Here is a 15,828-nt window from a genome sequence, read left to right as displayed (position 1 = left end):
TATACTAATTGGAGGAATACTTGGTGCTTACGTTTTCCTGTATTGACCACACAACACGTGCATGTTACGCTACACAGTGATGGAAGACACAGTAACATCAAATTCCTACTTTAATAACAATAAAGCTAATTGAATAATCTTTTTATCCAAAGTCAAGAGAAACAGTCATGAGGTCTTGATTATTTTTGTTCATGTGTGATGAAAACTAACTTGGTGCTGCAGTAGCATATACTTAAGTTGCAGCAATTACAAAAAGCTGAGTGGCAGTCTGTTGGAAGAGGAAAAGGACATCACTGCCTTGTTAGGGCCGCTTCTTTTCACCCGTGTAGTGGGCAGATCTGGCTGCTGTCCTTTGCTGAAGCTGCTGAGCTGTTCTGGAGCGTGATGGTGGTGGATGTGTTAGGCAGCAAGGCCAGTAGTGTTGTTTAGCAGAAGAAATTCATGCTGGCCCATGTGGATTTTGGTAACAGGATCATTATCTTTCCTAGGTGCAGCAGTATCAGCAGGCTTTCCTACAGCAGCAGATGCTGGCGCAGCAGCAGCAGCAGTCGCAACAGGTACCATCTCCTGAATATATCCCTTCTCCACAAGACTTCTCACCAGCCTTAATCTCCTATCCTGGGTCGCTCCCAGTGCGTGCTGGAACAGTGGTGGATTCTCCCTTCCCTGCTAGCAGGCAAGTATTCCAACATGGATGTACCAGAGGGTTACTGACTGCTTACATTCCTTATAGCAGTGAGTGCTACTGAATCCTCTGCTCAGAAATTACTTGCTTCAATAGTAAGGTATTGCTTAAAGCTTTTGGTAGTTGCTGCTAGTGAGATATTGGATATTTTGGGAGGAGGATGGGGCACATGTGAACAGATGAGCCTGATACAAGTTCTTAAGGAACCTGTCTTCCACTTGTTCATGGACTTACTTCAGGAGCTAACTGCTAACCATCTACCTTAAGATCGTCGGTAGCCTTCACTGAATGAGGTTATAGCATGTGAGAATCATCTCGGGCACTCTTAAACGAGGCTTTCTGCTTGTTTATTTGCTAGGGCATAAACTCTTCTGTCTGTTGATCAATGGTCTGACTTAAGTACGTTGTATAATGATGGTGCGCACCTCATTAGTGATGTGGTCCCTTTTCAGGGGACCACAGACTCACCCTCGCTTAATAAAGTATGATAAATAATGCCTTTCCTAGGAATGCTTATGAAAACTAGTGCGTGGAATAAAAATCCTTCTTTTTCTGATTTAAAAATTGAAAAATCACAGATTTGTCCTGTTTAGGTTAAGTACTGCTAGAGGTGCTTGCTGTTATTTTAGGTTATATGTTTATATAGGTTTTTCCTTTTCTATATCAGAAGAGAAGTCCTTTGCAGTTGTGGGAGTGCTGCAGTTTTTGGTGCAGTTGTGCCACAGAGTTTCAGTTAGTAGCATGATGCATGTGCTTCAGGTCTTGCTGTCGTTCTTGTTCTCTTCTGGCTTACAGTATGTTGAAGGAGTCAAAGGCAAAATACATTGCAGCTTTAGGCTGAATGGATAGAACGTCACACATCACTGTGACCGGTTTGGCTTCATCCTGCCAATGAGGTGGTCTAGTCCCTTGCAGAAAATGCTGTCCTGCTGTTATCTGTCCGTGTCTGAGACTGGCCAGCTGTGCTTTGGTCAGGTCTGTTGCCACAGTGAAAGGAGTCATTTGTTTGGGAGTAAAAATGGATGTTTACAGTTTCTCTTTTGTGTGTTTGGCTGAAGGTTTTGACCCTGCTGTATAGCTCAGTCAGTGATTGCAGGTTAGCAATGGTTTGCAATGCATAAGGTTGAACTTCTAAACAAAACAAGTGACTTCTTAATTAAAGGAAGAGGTGTTGAGTTTATTTTCTGAGCAAGTGCATTGCATTATTGCATGCTGTCCTCCTCTCAGCAGGAAGAGCTGGTGGCCTGGTGGGATGGCAGCACCCCAGCTGGCAGGATGGAGCCCCCCTTTCCTTTTCTCTTTTCCTGGAGAGATGGTTCCACATGGAGTGGAGCAGTGTGGCCATGCTGGTGTGGCCCACAGAGCCTGGCTAGCATAGGGGGAGAACCAGTTAGTAGGTGGTCACTTTTCCATGGCTGCTTGTCCAGTCCTTTTCAGACACAGAGAGAAATGGAAGGTGCCAAAACATGCATGAAAGGAAAAGCACATCCGGTCAAAGGTTTCATTTTCTCTGTAGATGAGACCAATACAAGCAGAAGCTGTGTTGTCAGCTCGTTATGTTAGTGGAATCAATCAGGTAGATGTAAGATTCAAAGACACTTAATGTGTCTGCCAAGAAAATATAGTTTGAAAATAGAGAGAACTGATGGAAACTTAAAACGTATTTAGTGGGTGCTTTTATTTTGAGGAAAACAAGTCTGTCTCCTATGGCAATATGGAAATGACCACAGGGGAAATACAGTTCTTATGTTTGCATGTCGCCTTGATGAAGGATTCTGTGCTTTGGCTGTAATTAATGAATTGGAAAAATAAAAGCCCAAGAATTATGTACATAAATGATATGCTGAAATCACATCTTATAAATAATTTTGTTCCCTTAAATTAGCGCTCAGATGCTTTTGGGCTAAGCTGCTAGTGCACGTGTGTTACTTGTATGTAATAGTTTGGAATAATGAAGGATGTTGTCGACTTTCACCCTGGTCAACAATCCTGTAACGTTCTTCTTTCTTTGCTTCCCTGAACTGACTTTACAGATCAGGAATGCCTGATGTGGAAGTGATTGCTGGCTACCCAAAGCAGAGCGTTAGCAACCCACCTGACATGTCAGGCTGGAACCCATTCGGAGAGGACAATTTTTCCAAGTTGACAGAGGAGGAGCTGCTGGACAGAGAATTTGACCTGCTAAGATCAAGTAAGGGACACTTGAAGGCTTATTTTGCTTCACAGTAAGTGAGGGCACTGTAGTGGCTCTGCAGTTCCAGCACCAGTCTTGTGGAAGGGCCACGCAGTCTGTGTACAGAAATTCTTTCTGAGCATTTGAGGGCAGTTGGGCCCATCTTCTTTTTTTCCTTTCCTTTCTTGGAAATGTGTGCCTCATATTTGAACTCACTGTTGAAATTGGTTCTTACTGGCTCGAATACTGCAGAAATGGTAATATGTTAGCTCTTGAATATGCTTGTCACCTGGATTGTCACAAAGCTCTGAACAGCAGAGGTACCTTGTTGGATGGGAAGAAAAGTTTGGCTGCTTGCTTTATTCCTCTCCAGCTTTTTCCTTGCACAGCAGAGCTGATGATTCTGTGGGCCTGATATGTCCTTTGAAAATGCTGAAAGAAAATCGATCTACTACATTATGTTAATGTTCTGTAATGTTCTCTCGAAGTGGCTACATGTAAGGGCTGCTTTATTGTTCTGGTATGGCGATAGCTGAATAAACTTTCTCCTCTGGAAGTCAGTTATCTCGATGGTTTTTACTGGAATTACTGCCTTTTCCTAATTGCTTCCTGGTGCTTACTAACACATGCTCACTAACTGGATGTTCTTCCTAGAACTGGTTTTGTCAAGATCAGATTTATTAGTGAGACTTGTAAGATGTGACAGTATCAAAATCCAGATTGTACATTCTTGGCTGACTGCCTGCAAGTTTCTTGCAATTAAAAATACAGTAAACTTGAATTTCAAGTAATTGAAAAAAAACTCGTATGCCTTCATTTGAGTCTTTTTTTTCTTGCTTTTCTGTGTCCTTAAATGTAGGTGAACAAGATGTGTGCGTTACCTGGCAATCCTTAAGGGAATTGTCTGATTTGGATGTGCTTTTGGTGAAACTTGGGCTGATTGTTTTCACTAGTATCCTGTGCTGATCAAATAAGACTCCTGTTTTGGAGATGTGGGTGTGGCCTGCACACATTTTACTGTAAAATCACGTACTGCCAGCTGGGAGATATGGAAAATGAGCATTGTTTCTGAATCCAAGTCTAGAATTTGAAATTATTTAGTAGTAGAATTGAATATCTTCAAGCACACTGTGTCCAGTTGAAGCCTTGGAGGTCTTTTGTGGTAATACACTCTTGAATCTGGAGAAGGGTAGCTTGAACCAGAAGGTCAGCACAATGTTGCCCATTTCCAGTCTCTGACTGTTCCATCGCTGTCTGTAGTCCTGGTGTTACAAGATTGACTGGGTTAAACCACGTTTGGGACAAGCGTAAGTACAGATTGTCATGTTGACCCAGGACTTTCAAGTGGCTTTACAAATAAGCAGGAAAATGCTATCTAAGAGATGAGCTTACCTAGAGTAGCTCAATTGGCTGGTTATGGTGAGCTGGGCATATAGGAAATTGCAGAATAGTCTTGGTTGGAAAAGACCCTTAAGATCATTGTGTGCAACTGTTAACCCAGCACTGCCAATTCCACTGCTACACCAGGTCTCTGAGCACTGCATCCACACAGCTTTTAAACCCCTCCAGGGCTGGGGAGTCCACCGCTTCCCTGTGCAGCCTCTGCCAGTGATTGGCTGCCCTTCTGGTGAAAATGCTGGATTGCATGCAAACTCTTAGACTTAGTTCCAAGTTATTGCCTCCTTTACCTAGTGCTTCTAGCTGCTGTCTCTAAATCTCCAGCAGAAGGAATTCTTAACTGCTCCTGTAATTCTATTGTCCAGTTTTTGTACTACATGTGTGAAAATTGCCTGAGGTTTTTAAAGGCTGAATGTACTTGGGTATGGTTTCGGTTCTCCTTTTAGTTTGTACTGGAATTCACTGCGTGGAGGAGCTGGTTGTGGTAATGGACTTGATATGCTTTATCAGAAAAGTAAATGGAATAGCACAGTTACGTGGGTTATTACTAAGCCAAAAGGGATTTTTAATCACATGAATACAGAAAATATAGCAGTAAAAATAAGCGTACTTGCTTGGCTGAGAGTACACTAGATGGCAGGCTTGTTTGTGAGGAAATGGAGGCAGTTACAGCTTCTCTCAGCCCTTTGGCTTCGTTTCTGTCAGGTGCTGCAGAGGGGGGAGCAGTGCTGGGTGTCATCTCAGTGTTTGTGTGTATGTGTGGATACATGAATCAAGGGCTTGAAAGGCCTTTGAGCTTTGTTTTGTGATATTGAGGCTGTTGTGCCAAAGGTTGTGTGGACTTAACTTGCAGTGTTCGTAAAGTGTTTACAGCAGTCAAGGAAGGAATATTTATATTTGATTTGGCCTACTGGTACATTCTCTAATTTAGATGGATTAATGAGGAATTGGGGAAATGGTACAAATAAGGCTTATACCAAAAAGATTGTCTATAACAGTACAGTACTTCCTGGAATTTCATCAGGTCTTAAGGATCAAGGCTTAATTCTCTTTAGATGTAGGTGATCTCATAGGAGAGAACACTGCTGTTCATTACTAAGTATTTTTCCTTCTCACTTTCTGGGTTTACTGTGGATCCTAGTTTCTATCTAGGGCAAATGGAATTAATGATACAGGTTTGAGAAATGGGGGTATTTTCTGTTACTAAACCTGCTTGTTGTTCTGTCCTTCATAACTCAAGTACGGTGCTAGGTAAGTTTGCAATGTCATGGTGCTGGGTAGCATTCAGAACATGAATAATTTCATTTTGCTTCCAGAAGCCTGGTTTGTGTTGTTGAGCTGATGCCTTATGCATTAATTAAAAATATTTTTGAGTCTGTCAGCTACTTTCCAAGCTGTTGTTCTTAACAGTAGTACACAAGTAATGAAATACGGCGTTTGTGAGAGGATCGGGATGCCATCGTAATTGGTCATGCTGACATTGCTGTTTTATGTTCGCAGCTTAATGTCGCAATGTGTGTGTTGATGGATATTGCTGTGATGATTAATCACTTTCCCTTTCTAAAGGGATCTGACTCAGAAACAGGAAACCTTGCTTATACTTTCTCAGTGTTCATAATAAGAAGACGTCAGTTGCAGTGAAAGGAAATGTGCTACTGAAGGAAGGTTTCTGAACAGGGCACCTCTAGAGAGCTCTGACAGGGAGGTACAAGGTGGAGCTCCTGGTTCTAGTGCATTCTGCTGTTTCACTGTTCTATCATTGATATTGGTGATGGGCTGGAAGCAACGTGCAGTCCTGAGATTCCAACAGCATTGTGGAGAAACGGATTTCTTAAAAGGAGTTCCTGCAACCACTTTAACCTGTGCAGAACTGGAGTCAAGAAATGAATCTGCTTTCTCATCGGGGGGAAAAAAATACCAGCACAACCTTCACAGTGCATCACACACATTCTCATGAGGTCCAGAGTCATCCTGGTACTTCAGCAGAGGCAACCGTGGGTGCAGAGCCCACAGAACTCTTCATCCTTTGCAGTATGTACAGTACGAAGGAGTTACCTAGGCCATCGATGCAGGATAGGGCTGTGGTGATTACCAGGCTTCCTTTGTCATGAATGCTGCTTGTACTTGAGCAAGGCCTACGAGTGCTGTCTGCTGAGGAATCTTGGCTTGTCACTTAAATAGGAACAGCTAGATTCCGTGTTTGGGGCTGCAAAGATCTGTGGAAGGTGCCGCTGTGCCCTGTGGCACATGGTTGTGTTGTGCTGGCAGCATTGGTGTGTTCATCCACTGAGGGGGGAAAAACCTTGATCGTGGTTTAAGGATGTTTCCTCTGAAGCACAATGACGCTGGTTACTTACAGTCCTGCTGGATCTGCTCCTGCTTGTGTGAAGCTGGAGAAATCATCCCTGTCTCCCTTCTCAAATGCTCTCTGATAGCGAATAGATCTTGTTTAGAGGTGAATAAACACACTTGTGCCTCAGAACACTGGAACAGTGACTGAACAGTGGCTTAGATTGGCTGAACTAACCATTTTAAACTTAATTTTCCAGGGAAATGTATCCTAGTACATATAAGCCTAGGTGCCATGCATGAAAATGAGGTCAAGTGAGTAAATACAAGGTTTTAACTCCTACATGCATCTCAATCCATTTTTTCTGCTGCCCTCACTCTGCTGCTCAAGTTGGAAGGTCCAGTGATCACCTGGGGGTTTGAACTTGCTGGGTCTTGTTCACCACCATTTTAGGGGACTCCCCAAAGGGTGATTGAAGTTGTTGCACCTTTACCCTAGAGTTGCCTGCCAACTGTGCTGCAGCCAACTGGTTTTCTTCTGGAGGCAAGACACTAAGGGTGGTGGAACAAAAGCATCCCTCACTTGGTCTGTGTTTGTAAAGATACAAGATGAAGGTCACCTACACTTGTTCTAAGACAAGACTCAAAATAAACAGTAAAGCAAAACACTTCCCCCCACCCTGGCCAAACTCCCCCAACCAAAAACCCAACCTGTTCCTCCCTGAGGAGGGGAAGGGATGTGGGTATGACTGTTTAGCATCAGGAATGAGTACTCAATAGGAATGAGTAGTGCTTGGATGTCATGCTCAGCAGCTCTTTCTCTCCAAGGCCCAAAGCCGATGGAATGAAGTACACAGTGCTGGTCTTCGCTGTGTCTTGGCTGGTGTTCTCTTCTGCATGGCTGTCTCACCATAGGATGACTTGTTTCGGGTCGGTTACTCTGCCCATGTCCCTGTGTATAGGCTGAGGTGAGAGCAACTCCTTCGTCTCCTGCGTTTTGAATCCTTGGTTGGGATTATGTTCTAAGTAGGGGTTGCCTGTGGTGGATCAACTCCTGCTTGTGTTTCTTTGGCAAGCATACTGGTAGGTATAAGTGAGACAACTTGCACGATGAACACTTCTACACAACCGGAACACTTGTCTGTGAAAATTGGCCTGTAATTTCAAAACGCTGGGGCTTTGTGTGTGGGGTTAATCTGTGTGTGGAGAGGGTTATCCTGCTCTCTGGTCCCTGGAGGCTGGCTCTGCGAAGTCTCCTGGGTGCAGTATTGAAGGGCTGAATGGGAAATGTGCAGGTAGATGGGTAGGTGATGAGGGCACAGCTCTGCTGTGCCTCTGCAGCTGGCAGATCCTCAAGCAGGCTGCGCTGCGAACTATTTCCAAGAGTGGCTGCTTGCAGTGAAAAGGGGAAAGCAAAATGCTGTATTCTTGCCTAAATGATGTGGAGTGTTTGCCGATGGTGGATGCCTTGTCACAGGGATGGGGCTAGAGGGTGATGGGCCTCAGTTGCACCCTCATGAGTTGCATCGTGGCGGTGGGGCTGGATGCTCTGGATCTTACATTGGCAGCAATGTTAGAATAAGAGCTTGGGCAGAAAAACTTCTCTGAATTTCTGTGTTAAAAAGCTTTTATGTGCCTATTTCAAAAAGGAAAAATCCATCTCTGAACAGCTGATGATCGTACAAAACAGACGCTGCATTGCTCTGGCATTCAGATTGTGTTTAATTACTAACAGATGTTATATGTTTTATTAAGTACTTATAGCTATTTTACAGTGACTGTCTGATTTTCTCTTTTTTGTGACAAAGACTGGCCCGCACTTGGTTGAAATGACTGATTTTGCACTTTAAATAGGCACTATGATTCTGATTCAGAACCTTGAGCACAGGGATGGACCAGCTTCTGTAACAGAGCACGTAGGCTGCACGTTATGTGTCAGAGATCCTCACTCGAAGCATTCTGTCACCAGATACCTGCCGCTCTTGGTGGGAAAGGGGATTAACAATAGTTTTGTGCAGGTGAATTTTCCAAGAAGTATGAATCAAAGATGTAGGATATCTTTAAACGTCAAAACCTACTGAGAGTATATTCCTCCTTAAGCCCATGCAGCAGATATCTGTGTAGGCATAAGACCTGCCATTTTTACTTTATTTTATGTTTTGTTCTGTTCCGTTTTGTTTTTTGCAGACAGGCTCGTGGACAGGAGAGCATCTTCAGATAAGAGTGCTCCACAGAGCAATCCTCCGGAAGATCCCTTTGGTTCAGTTCCTTTCGTTTCTCACCCAGGCAAGTTACATCTGTAGCATCACTGCCTAATATATCTATGTATTCATACCTACATATATGTCTGTGTATCTGATGTCTGGACATCTGGTTGAATGACCAAAGAATGACAACCGTGTTGGCTGCCTCAGGACAATAGATGTATTGAAGAGATTTTTATGTTGATTACCTCCAGATAAAACTTACCGCTGCGTCAAAGTCCTGGTACTTGCCCAGCGTGCAGACTGTCGTCTTCATAGTGCAAATGCATGGGGCCAGTGCGTTGCAAATCATTTGTGTAGAATCAAAAATGCTTTTAAGGGCAGACTGCTTGCGAAGATGAAATTCTGCTGCTTCCCTGTAGCCTGCTTCCAACTCATGCTATTTCTTTAGCTCTATTCTGCAGCCCAGTTAAGACTGTAAGCTTCTGCTGTGTTTCAAGTATGGTTTTGGAGCCAGTCGAGTCAAACCAAGCAAAATACCTGCTGTTATCTGTACTGTGGAGGGGGGATGATATTCATTGCTCCGTTTCAGTTCATTTTGCATGGAAGTGAAAATAGCCCTGTATGTGAACAGTGAATGTGAATACGAAACTGCCTCGTCCTCCAATTGAAAAGCCAGTTTTAACGTTTGCTTGATAGCACTTTAATTGTTCTTGGAACCTGTGGCAAAGCCTACATGACAGTTAAATGTTAAAAAGAAAAGCAGTTACTTATGGAGCCACTTTGATGCCACGTAAGTGTTGATGAGAGTGCTCGTGTGATAAAGGTGCCTTAATGTGATTTGCCAAACCTCTTACAGCAGTTCAAAAGCTCAGATAATGTGCCTTAAAATAAATCACTTGCGGTCAACTGAAGCGAGCATCCGTGTTTCCTTTTGCCTTCATTTCGCGTTCCTGAAGATCACCTGCTAGGGCTGCTGAGTGCTCACACGTGCTCCGGGTACACATGGTGAAGAGCGAGCAGGGTCACACTGCTGTTTTCTCTCCCCTGGCCAGCTGAGGAGGGGAGTGTTGGAGCTGCTTGGGTGGGCACCACAATAAAAAAACCCAAACATTTACTTAATTACTAGCAACAGTTCCCATTGAAGATGGATTCTACTGTGTTATCAGCCTCTGAGTGGGAGCTGTGGTCTTGGTCTGCTTTGATTTTGCTGTGTGACGTAGGTCCTGGGTTCATAAATGCCCTTGCATATGGGCTGTAGCTGTATAGAGGTACTCAGTATTTCTGCTGTTTTGGAGGCTGGAGGGTTCTCTGCTGAGGGTTCTCTATCGTCTGGTGAGAGGTGGCAGCAAGAAGCTGAATATGTGTCACTTTTTGACTGAACAGCTTGGCATAAGGAGCTGGTTGTCCAGCAGAATGAGTGCTGTCGGTTACGTTTACTTATGTCCAGGAAGGTGATTAAATTGAGACACAGAGGCTGAAGCTTGAAACCTTTTACCATCGCTGGAAAGGAACATGGGGTGCTACCGTTGTGAGCCCTTGAGATTTTTTTCTGCGGAGCCAGGAGTGCGTTTCAAGCTGCTGTTGCTGCAAGGATCACCAGGAAGGAGAACGTGGAGCTGGACGGACTAAGGCTGCTTATGTGTCAGAGCTGTGGTGCTTATTCTTATCAGGTGGGACTGGAGAGCCAGCAATGTGTGTCGCTCGATGTGCCATGCAGAGGGCAAACAGCTTGGGTGAAACAAACAGACATATGGGGGCTCTCTTATGACAGCAGATAGGAGAGCAGTGTGGAAGCAGTTAATGTTACTCACGCTTGGTGTATGTCCAATTAAAACTGTTTTCGCTGCATGTAAACTTGCCGTAGGCATTGTTTGATGCCTCAGTGTCTGTGGGAGGTAATAATGACTTGGAAGGTTAGACAACTGGAAAAGAAAATTGACTTGAGAAAGCATTCCAGTGCCTCATCTGACAGAAACAAAACTACCATAGCAAACTTGCTATGAAAAAGAGAGAAGAAAGCATGATTGAGTAGCCCATGATAGGGCATTTGGAACAGGCACGTATTGTGGAAAACAGATTCTGGTTCTGGAATGCTTGAAACACTGGACGGTGACTGTGGAAAAATTGGTGCCTGTGCTCGGCACTTTGGAATGGCAGCTTTTCTTTCAAGTGTGTTGACCAGCTTGTGTTGTAACATCCTTTGTTAGCATTGAGTTGAGTGTTTCAGAAGCTCAGGACAGACACAGATTTTCTCCAAATTATAAGGAGGAAAGGTCATGAATATGGTACAGTTTGCTGTTCAGTTGTACTCGGTGGCCTTTTGCATCTTATGTTTGTTTGCACTCATTCATTCTGGTATTTAACTGCCTTTTGCTTCCCTCAGCTCTAATCTGGAGTTCAGAGAAGCAATAATGGATTTGAGGTAACTCTCCAAATGCCGTGGATGGACTGTGTGTGAAGTGGAGATGTTGGAGAAACCTCGACTGGAGTCTGAGTGCTGACCTGAAGCTGTCTGCCAGGTGTTTTGCTCCTGTGGGGAATGTGAGCGGTTGTGTGGATTGTCTTGTTGGGATGAAGCTCCAGCTCAGGTCCTCTGTTGAGCTGTTCCACTGAGTGCTTGTAAAGCTCACTTTATGTGCTGTAGGCTTGGTGCTTCTTGATCAAGTCACGTTTGTCTTTTCTGACACACATAGGTAGCCCGTCCCCAGTCACTGCACACATGTTCACTGTATGGAGACTGGGGATAAAAGCAAGTTTAGTTGTGTGGTGGCTTCGTTGGAGCTTCCAGACCTCCTGCGCTCAGAGAGTTGGTGCTGTGTTTAAATGATTGTTATGGGTGTTTGTGAAGAGGAGCCGTTCTGTGGTGTGGTCTGTAACTTGCTAGTCACAGCTCTGTGGGTCTGACTGAAAACCAGCCAGCAGTACAATGGAAACGGTCTGGAGACGTGGACAGAGGACATCCCTGGAAGGGCTGTGCTGCAGTAGCTCATTATTAGCACTCACGGTGTTACATCAAAGTGCATTCTTCTGGCATGAAGAGATGTGGATGACAGCTGTTCATTTGATTCCTTTTTGTAACCTGCTTCTGACAAGATTTTGGACCCCTGCAAGCTTCTGCATCATGGTGTTGGAGCCCTTGAGCTACTGCACAGTCCAGAGCTCTAAGTGAAATGCAGCTCATTATGGTTTAGCAAGAAACAACAAACATGGGACAGGAGAAACAAAAAACGTCCTCTACGATACTAAAGCAGCTCATGCCATCAGTTCACATCTCTTTGGCAATTGGTGTTCCGGAACTGTTGGTTAGCAGATCCTCCCACCCGCAGCTTGATCTGGTGGCTCTTCAGTGTTCCAAATTTAGGTAACTTGACCATTAAAATAAGTTCCTATCATTTTAATTACTCAGCAAATACTGCCTGTGTTACTCCATATCCATCCTGTGGCTCTGGTTTCGGGTGTTGCTGAAGGCAGGCTCAAGATCTTTCCCTATAGCAAGATAATCTTTAATGTTCAGCTTTTCCAGGTAATCCTTCCAAAGTAACTTAAACTTACTCACATATTGCATAAATAAACAAGGTCTGGGCAGTGCCAGTGGCATCCAAAACGATGCAGTGATATTTATGTGTGTGAAATCTTAAAGCAATCACTGTTACGTTTTGCTTTTGTTAATAACGCACTTCAACCCATAGACTAATTATCTGAAAGCATATCTAAGCAGTAGATGGCAGGCAGAAGTGTTTTGTTCTCCCATTGTAGTTCTCCTTTCAAGAAGGGGGTAAGCAGTGCAAATCCCCACAACAATATTCAGCAGCTGCTGCCCTGGCCCTCGACAAAGCAGCAGTGCAGATTTAGTTGCAGCGTGCCGGTAATCCTCAGGCCTGACATGTGGCAAATTGTTCTGAAATGATGGTGGCAGTATGTTCCCAATTCAAAGGAAGCTTAAAGTCCTTATGCCCCTCTCTGCTGCCACCCCCACAATACCCTAAAATGATGAACCAGCAGCAGGCATGTAATTACTGCAGTTGTTAGAGAGAATTCATCCTCTTATAATCGGATGTCTCGAAAAAGAACATCAGAATGGGAAATTTCCTTGAAGATTGGGATCTTCTTATACGATTAAAGATGTTCCACCTGCCTTGCGTTTGGGAGAAGAACAATTGTCTCCTACAAGATGCAAACCTGATTAGAAGTGTAGTAATCTGGACAGTACATTACAAGCAGATGTTGCTCAACGTTTTGCAGCGTTCTGTATAAACCTCTCTCAGAACAGTCTCCACAGCAGCTCAGGTTGAGCAGATTGCATGAAATCAAGGTGACAGAATTTCATTTATGAAATCTCTTCGGCCAGAGCATTAAATTGTCATTAACCAGGGAACGTTCCCTCTTGGGTCATGGTTTCTGTTTGTAGTGTATAGTGGCTCATGGTGTTTGTTTTGTTCCCTGATGACTTTAGGAGCGAAAGAGGAGCAACTGTAATGCAGAAAAAGAAAATATTCCATGGGTTTGGTAGCTTTATGGAGGGTGGGTTTGTTTCTTTGGTTTGTTTTTGACACCAATCTGCAGTTTTTCTTCCAGTCATTGGAACTAAACCAGAGACACTGCAGGCAAGAAGGTGCTATCTTAGACTGTGAAGCGCTTTAGACTGGTGTCTTAGAGTAGTGTCTGCTTGGAGCAGACCCCTCTATTGACAGCACCTCCACACCAGCTGAGGAATAAAGCAAGATACTTGCTTCTTCCTAACCAGGGGAGCAGCGAAGCCAGCACTCTTGAAATACTGCAGAATCCAGGGTGCTTTCTTCACAGCGGTGTCGCAGGAGCAGTTGCAGCTCCCAGCCTTCTCTGCCACGTGATGTTTGCTGTCCTGTTGACTTTGTGCACGTAGAGATGGGCACGGTGGTTCTGAAATTTTAATGTTATCGAGCTGTTCCTGTAGCTCATGAGTTCCTAATCCCTGCACAACTTTTTACCTTTTCAGTCATTTTGAGTCTGTACAAAATACATGAAGGTAATAAAGAAGTAGTGTTCGTAACTGGCAAGGGGCTGGTGGGTGAGGAGGAATGTCAGGGCTAAAGAGCCAGAAATCCAGAAGCCCTGTTCAGAAATCATTGGTAGTGGGATGAAGGGGTTGAGGCTGATGACCTAGCAGGCAGTTAATTACTGGGCGCTATGTTGATGTTACGGCTAGAAAATAAATCTGCTTGCGATATCTTTGGCCTCAAACCAGAGGTAGTTTGGAAAGCGTTCTCTCATGTGCAGGGATGGTTGTTGACATACACTGGCTCAGTGTATTTGCCTGCGTGGTTCTTCGTTCTCGCCATCAAAAATCATGTGCTGTAGTTGGTGTGCGGTGACTTTGCTTCGTCGCCCTCGGTAGAACAAGAAGCCCCACACCTGACTGGTGCCGAGACAGAAAGCTGTGTGGCCAGTATTGTGAAAATGAGCAGGAACTTCACATTTTCAGTCCCCTTGCTGGCTGTTCAAGCACCTTCCGTGCCTGCCTCTGTCAGTAACATGCTCAGCATTTCCCTGAAGAGTGGTTCAGAGATCCAAGTGTGCAAACCAAACCGGTAACTTCATCCACAGTGAGCACGCAGCGTCCGTCTTTGCTATAGAACACGAGTCCCTAGCAGGTGGGAGCGCATAGTGAATTGCTCCTGGCTCCATCCCAGTGCTTCCAGAGGTGGCAGTTGTTAGGGTTGAGGAAGGAAATTTGGGATGTTAATACTGATTCCTGAAAAACTGAGTTGTCTGGGTGGCTGATCCCCAGAATCACTTGCAGCGTGTTGTCAGCAGGTACTCCTGTTGCTACAGTTGTTGGTGGGTCTGTTAAGAGGTGTTGGGGTGGTTTGTGTGCCCGTACTCATCCCTTGGGTGTCGCTTGGGAAATAGCCTGCGGTGTTTTGCTGTGCCTTGTCAAGTCCTGCTTGCTGTGTGCTCTATGCAGAGTTGTCTGTGACTAAGAGCTGAGAATGGTGTGGCTGAAACGACTCGTTCAGCCACTCAGGGTTGGTAGAGGTTGGGTTTTATCTCGCCTCTGTCCTTTGCAGTTTGTTTTCCAGCGAGTGTGACTGTGGCAGCAGTTCACAAATGCTCTTTCAACCTCCTGGGTACGTTGGATGGCCTGCGGTTCAGTTCTTGGCTTTAAAAGAAAATGCTTCATAAATTGTTCTCTGCATCTGGAAACTCTATGCAAAGGTTTCGTCATTCTTTGGGAGCGCAGACTCATGAAGACTGACATGTGTGAAAGGTTTGGGGGTTTTGCTGTTAACATCTAACCTAGAAATATTTCCTTCTACTTCTCCTTTTAAATCTAATTGCATTTCTGTTAACATTAGTGTCTCAGTAAATATTGTAAACAGCGGGATTTGGAAGACAGGGGGTTGTGCAGTGCAATGCGAAGGCTTTACCTTTGGGAAATCTAAAGGAAGCAGCTAAATAATCCAGATTCCAATTTAGTGGGTAAAGCAAATACATAGTATTTAAAATTACAGTAGACAAGAAGCAATCTGACACCACATGCACAGAAAAAACAGCTCAAAGCCCTAATCACCTGATGTTTTTAGTCATTCTGGTCATCTTGGTTTTAAATCCGCACATAAAATACATTGCTGCAGAATTGTTATTGTTGTTTTAAGTGTAATTGCAAAGAGTGCGAGGGCTCCTGGAGGAAGAAATCGGCTATTCCTCTTCAAAATGGTAGAAACCATCCTGTAAAACTGAACTTTGTGGTCTGGCCTGGAGCATAGAAAGAAAAAAGACTGATTTGGCCTGGGAGTTGCATGCCAGTTCCCTTGGGAAAGGAGAAATTACCTGAGAAATGACTTTGTATGTTAGAAGAATCGGAGCTGGATTGTGGCTGGGGATTTTTTCAGAGCAATGACTGGTGCGCACACCCACCCCCAGTGCTGCCCCTGCTGTGAACACGTGTGGCTGGGGAGATGTCAGTGATGGTGTAACAAAGCTGTAAGGGGATGGCGTTAATTCTGGTGAGGTGGAAGGGTCAGGGGTCTATCGCAGAGTTTGGTAGTAATGGCTTTACCGAGGACCGAGTCGTGTCCCCAGGTTTGTGTCAGACA

General features: G+C 44.4%; 1 protein-coding gene across 1 annotated transcript in view; it reads left to right on the top strand.

Moving 5' to 3' along the window:
* BMP2K (BMP2 inducible kinase) overlaps positions 1-15,828 on the top strand; it is a 56,212-nt gene that overhangs the window by 34,083 nt on the left and 6,301 nt on the right. The window contains exons 13-15 of the mRNA XM_069855019.1: positions 489-669; positions 2,712-2,876; positions 8,733-8,831. Coding sequence (XP_069711120.1) covers positions 489-669; positions 2,712-2,876; positions 8,733-8,831 — 445 coding nt within the window. The remainder of the gene's footprint in view (positions 1-488; positions 670-2,711; positions 2,877-8,732; positions 8,832-15,828) is intronic.

The sequence above is a fragment of the Phaenicophaeus curvirostris genome, chromosome 4, assembly GCF_032191515.1.
Source record: "Phaenicophaeus curvirostris isolate KB17595 chromosome 4, BPBGC_Pcur_1.0, whole genome shotgun sequence".
Classification (NCBI taxonomy): Eukaryota; Metazoa; Chordata; class Aves; order Cuculiformes; family Cuculidae; genus Phaenicophaeus; species Phaenicophaeus curvirostris.
Note: the sequence above shows the minus strand (reverse complement) of the source record. Positions and strands in the feature narration are given on the sequence as shown.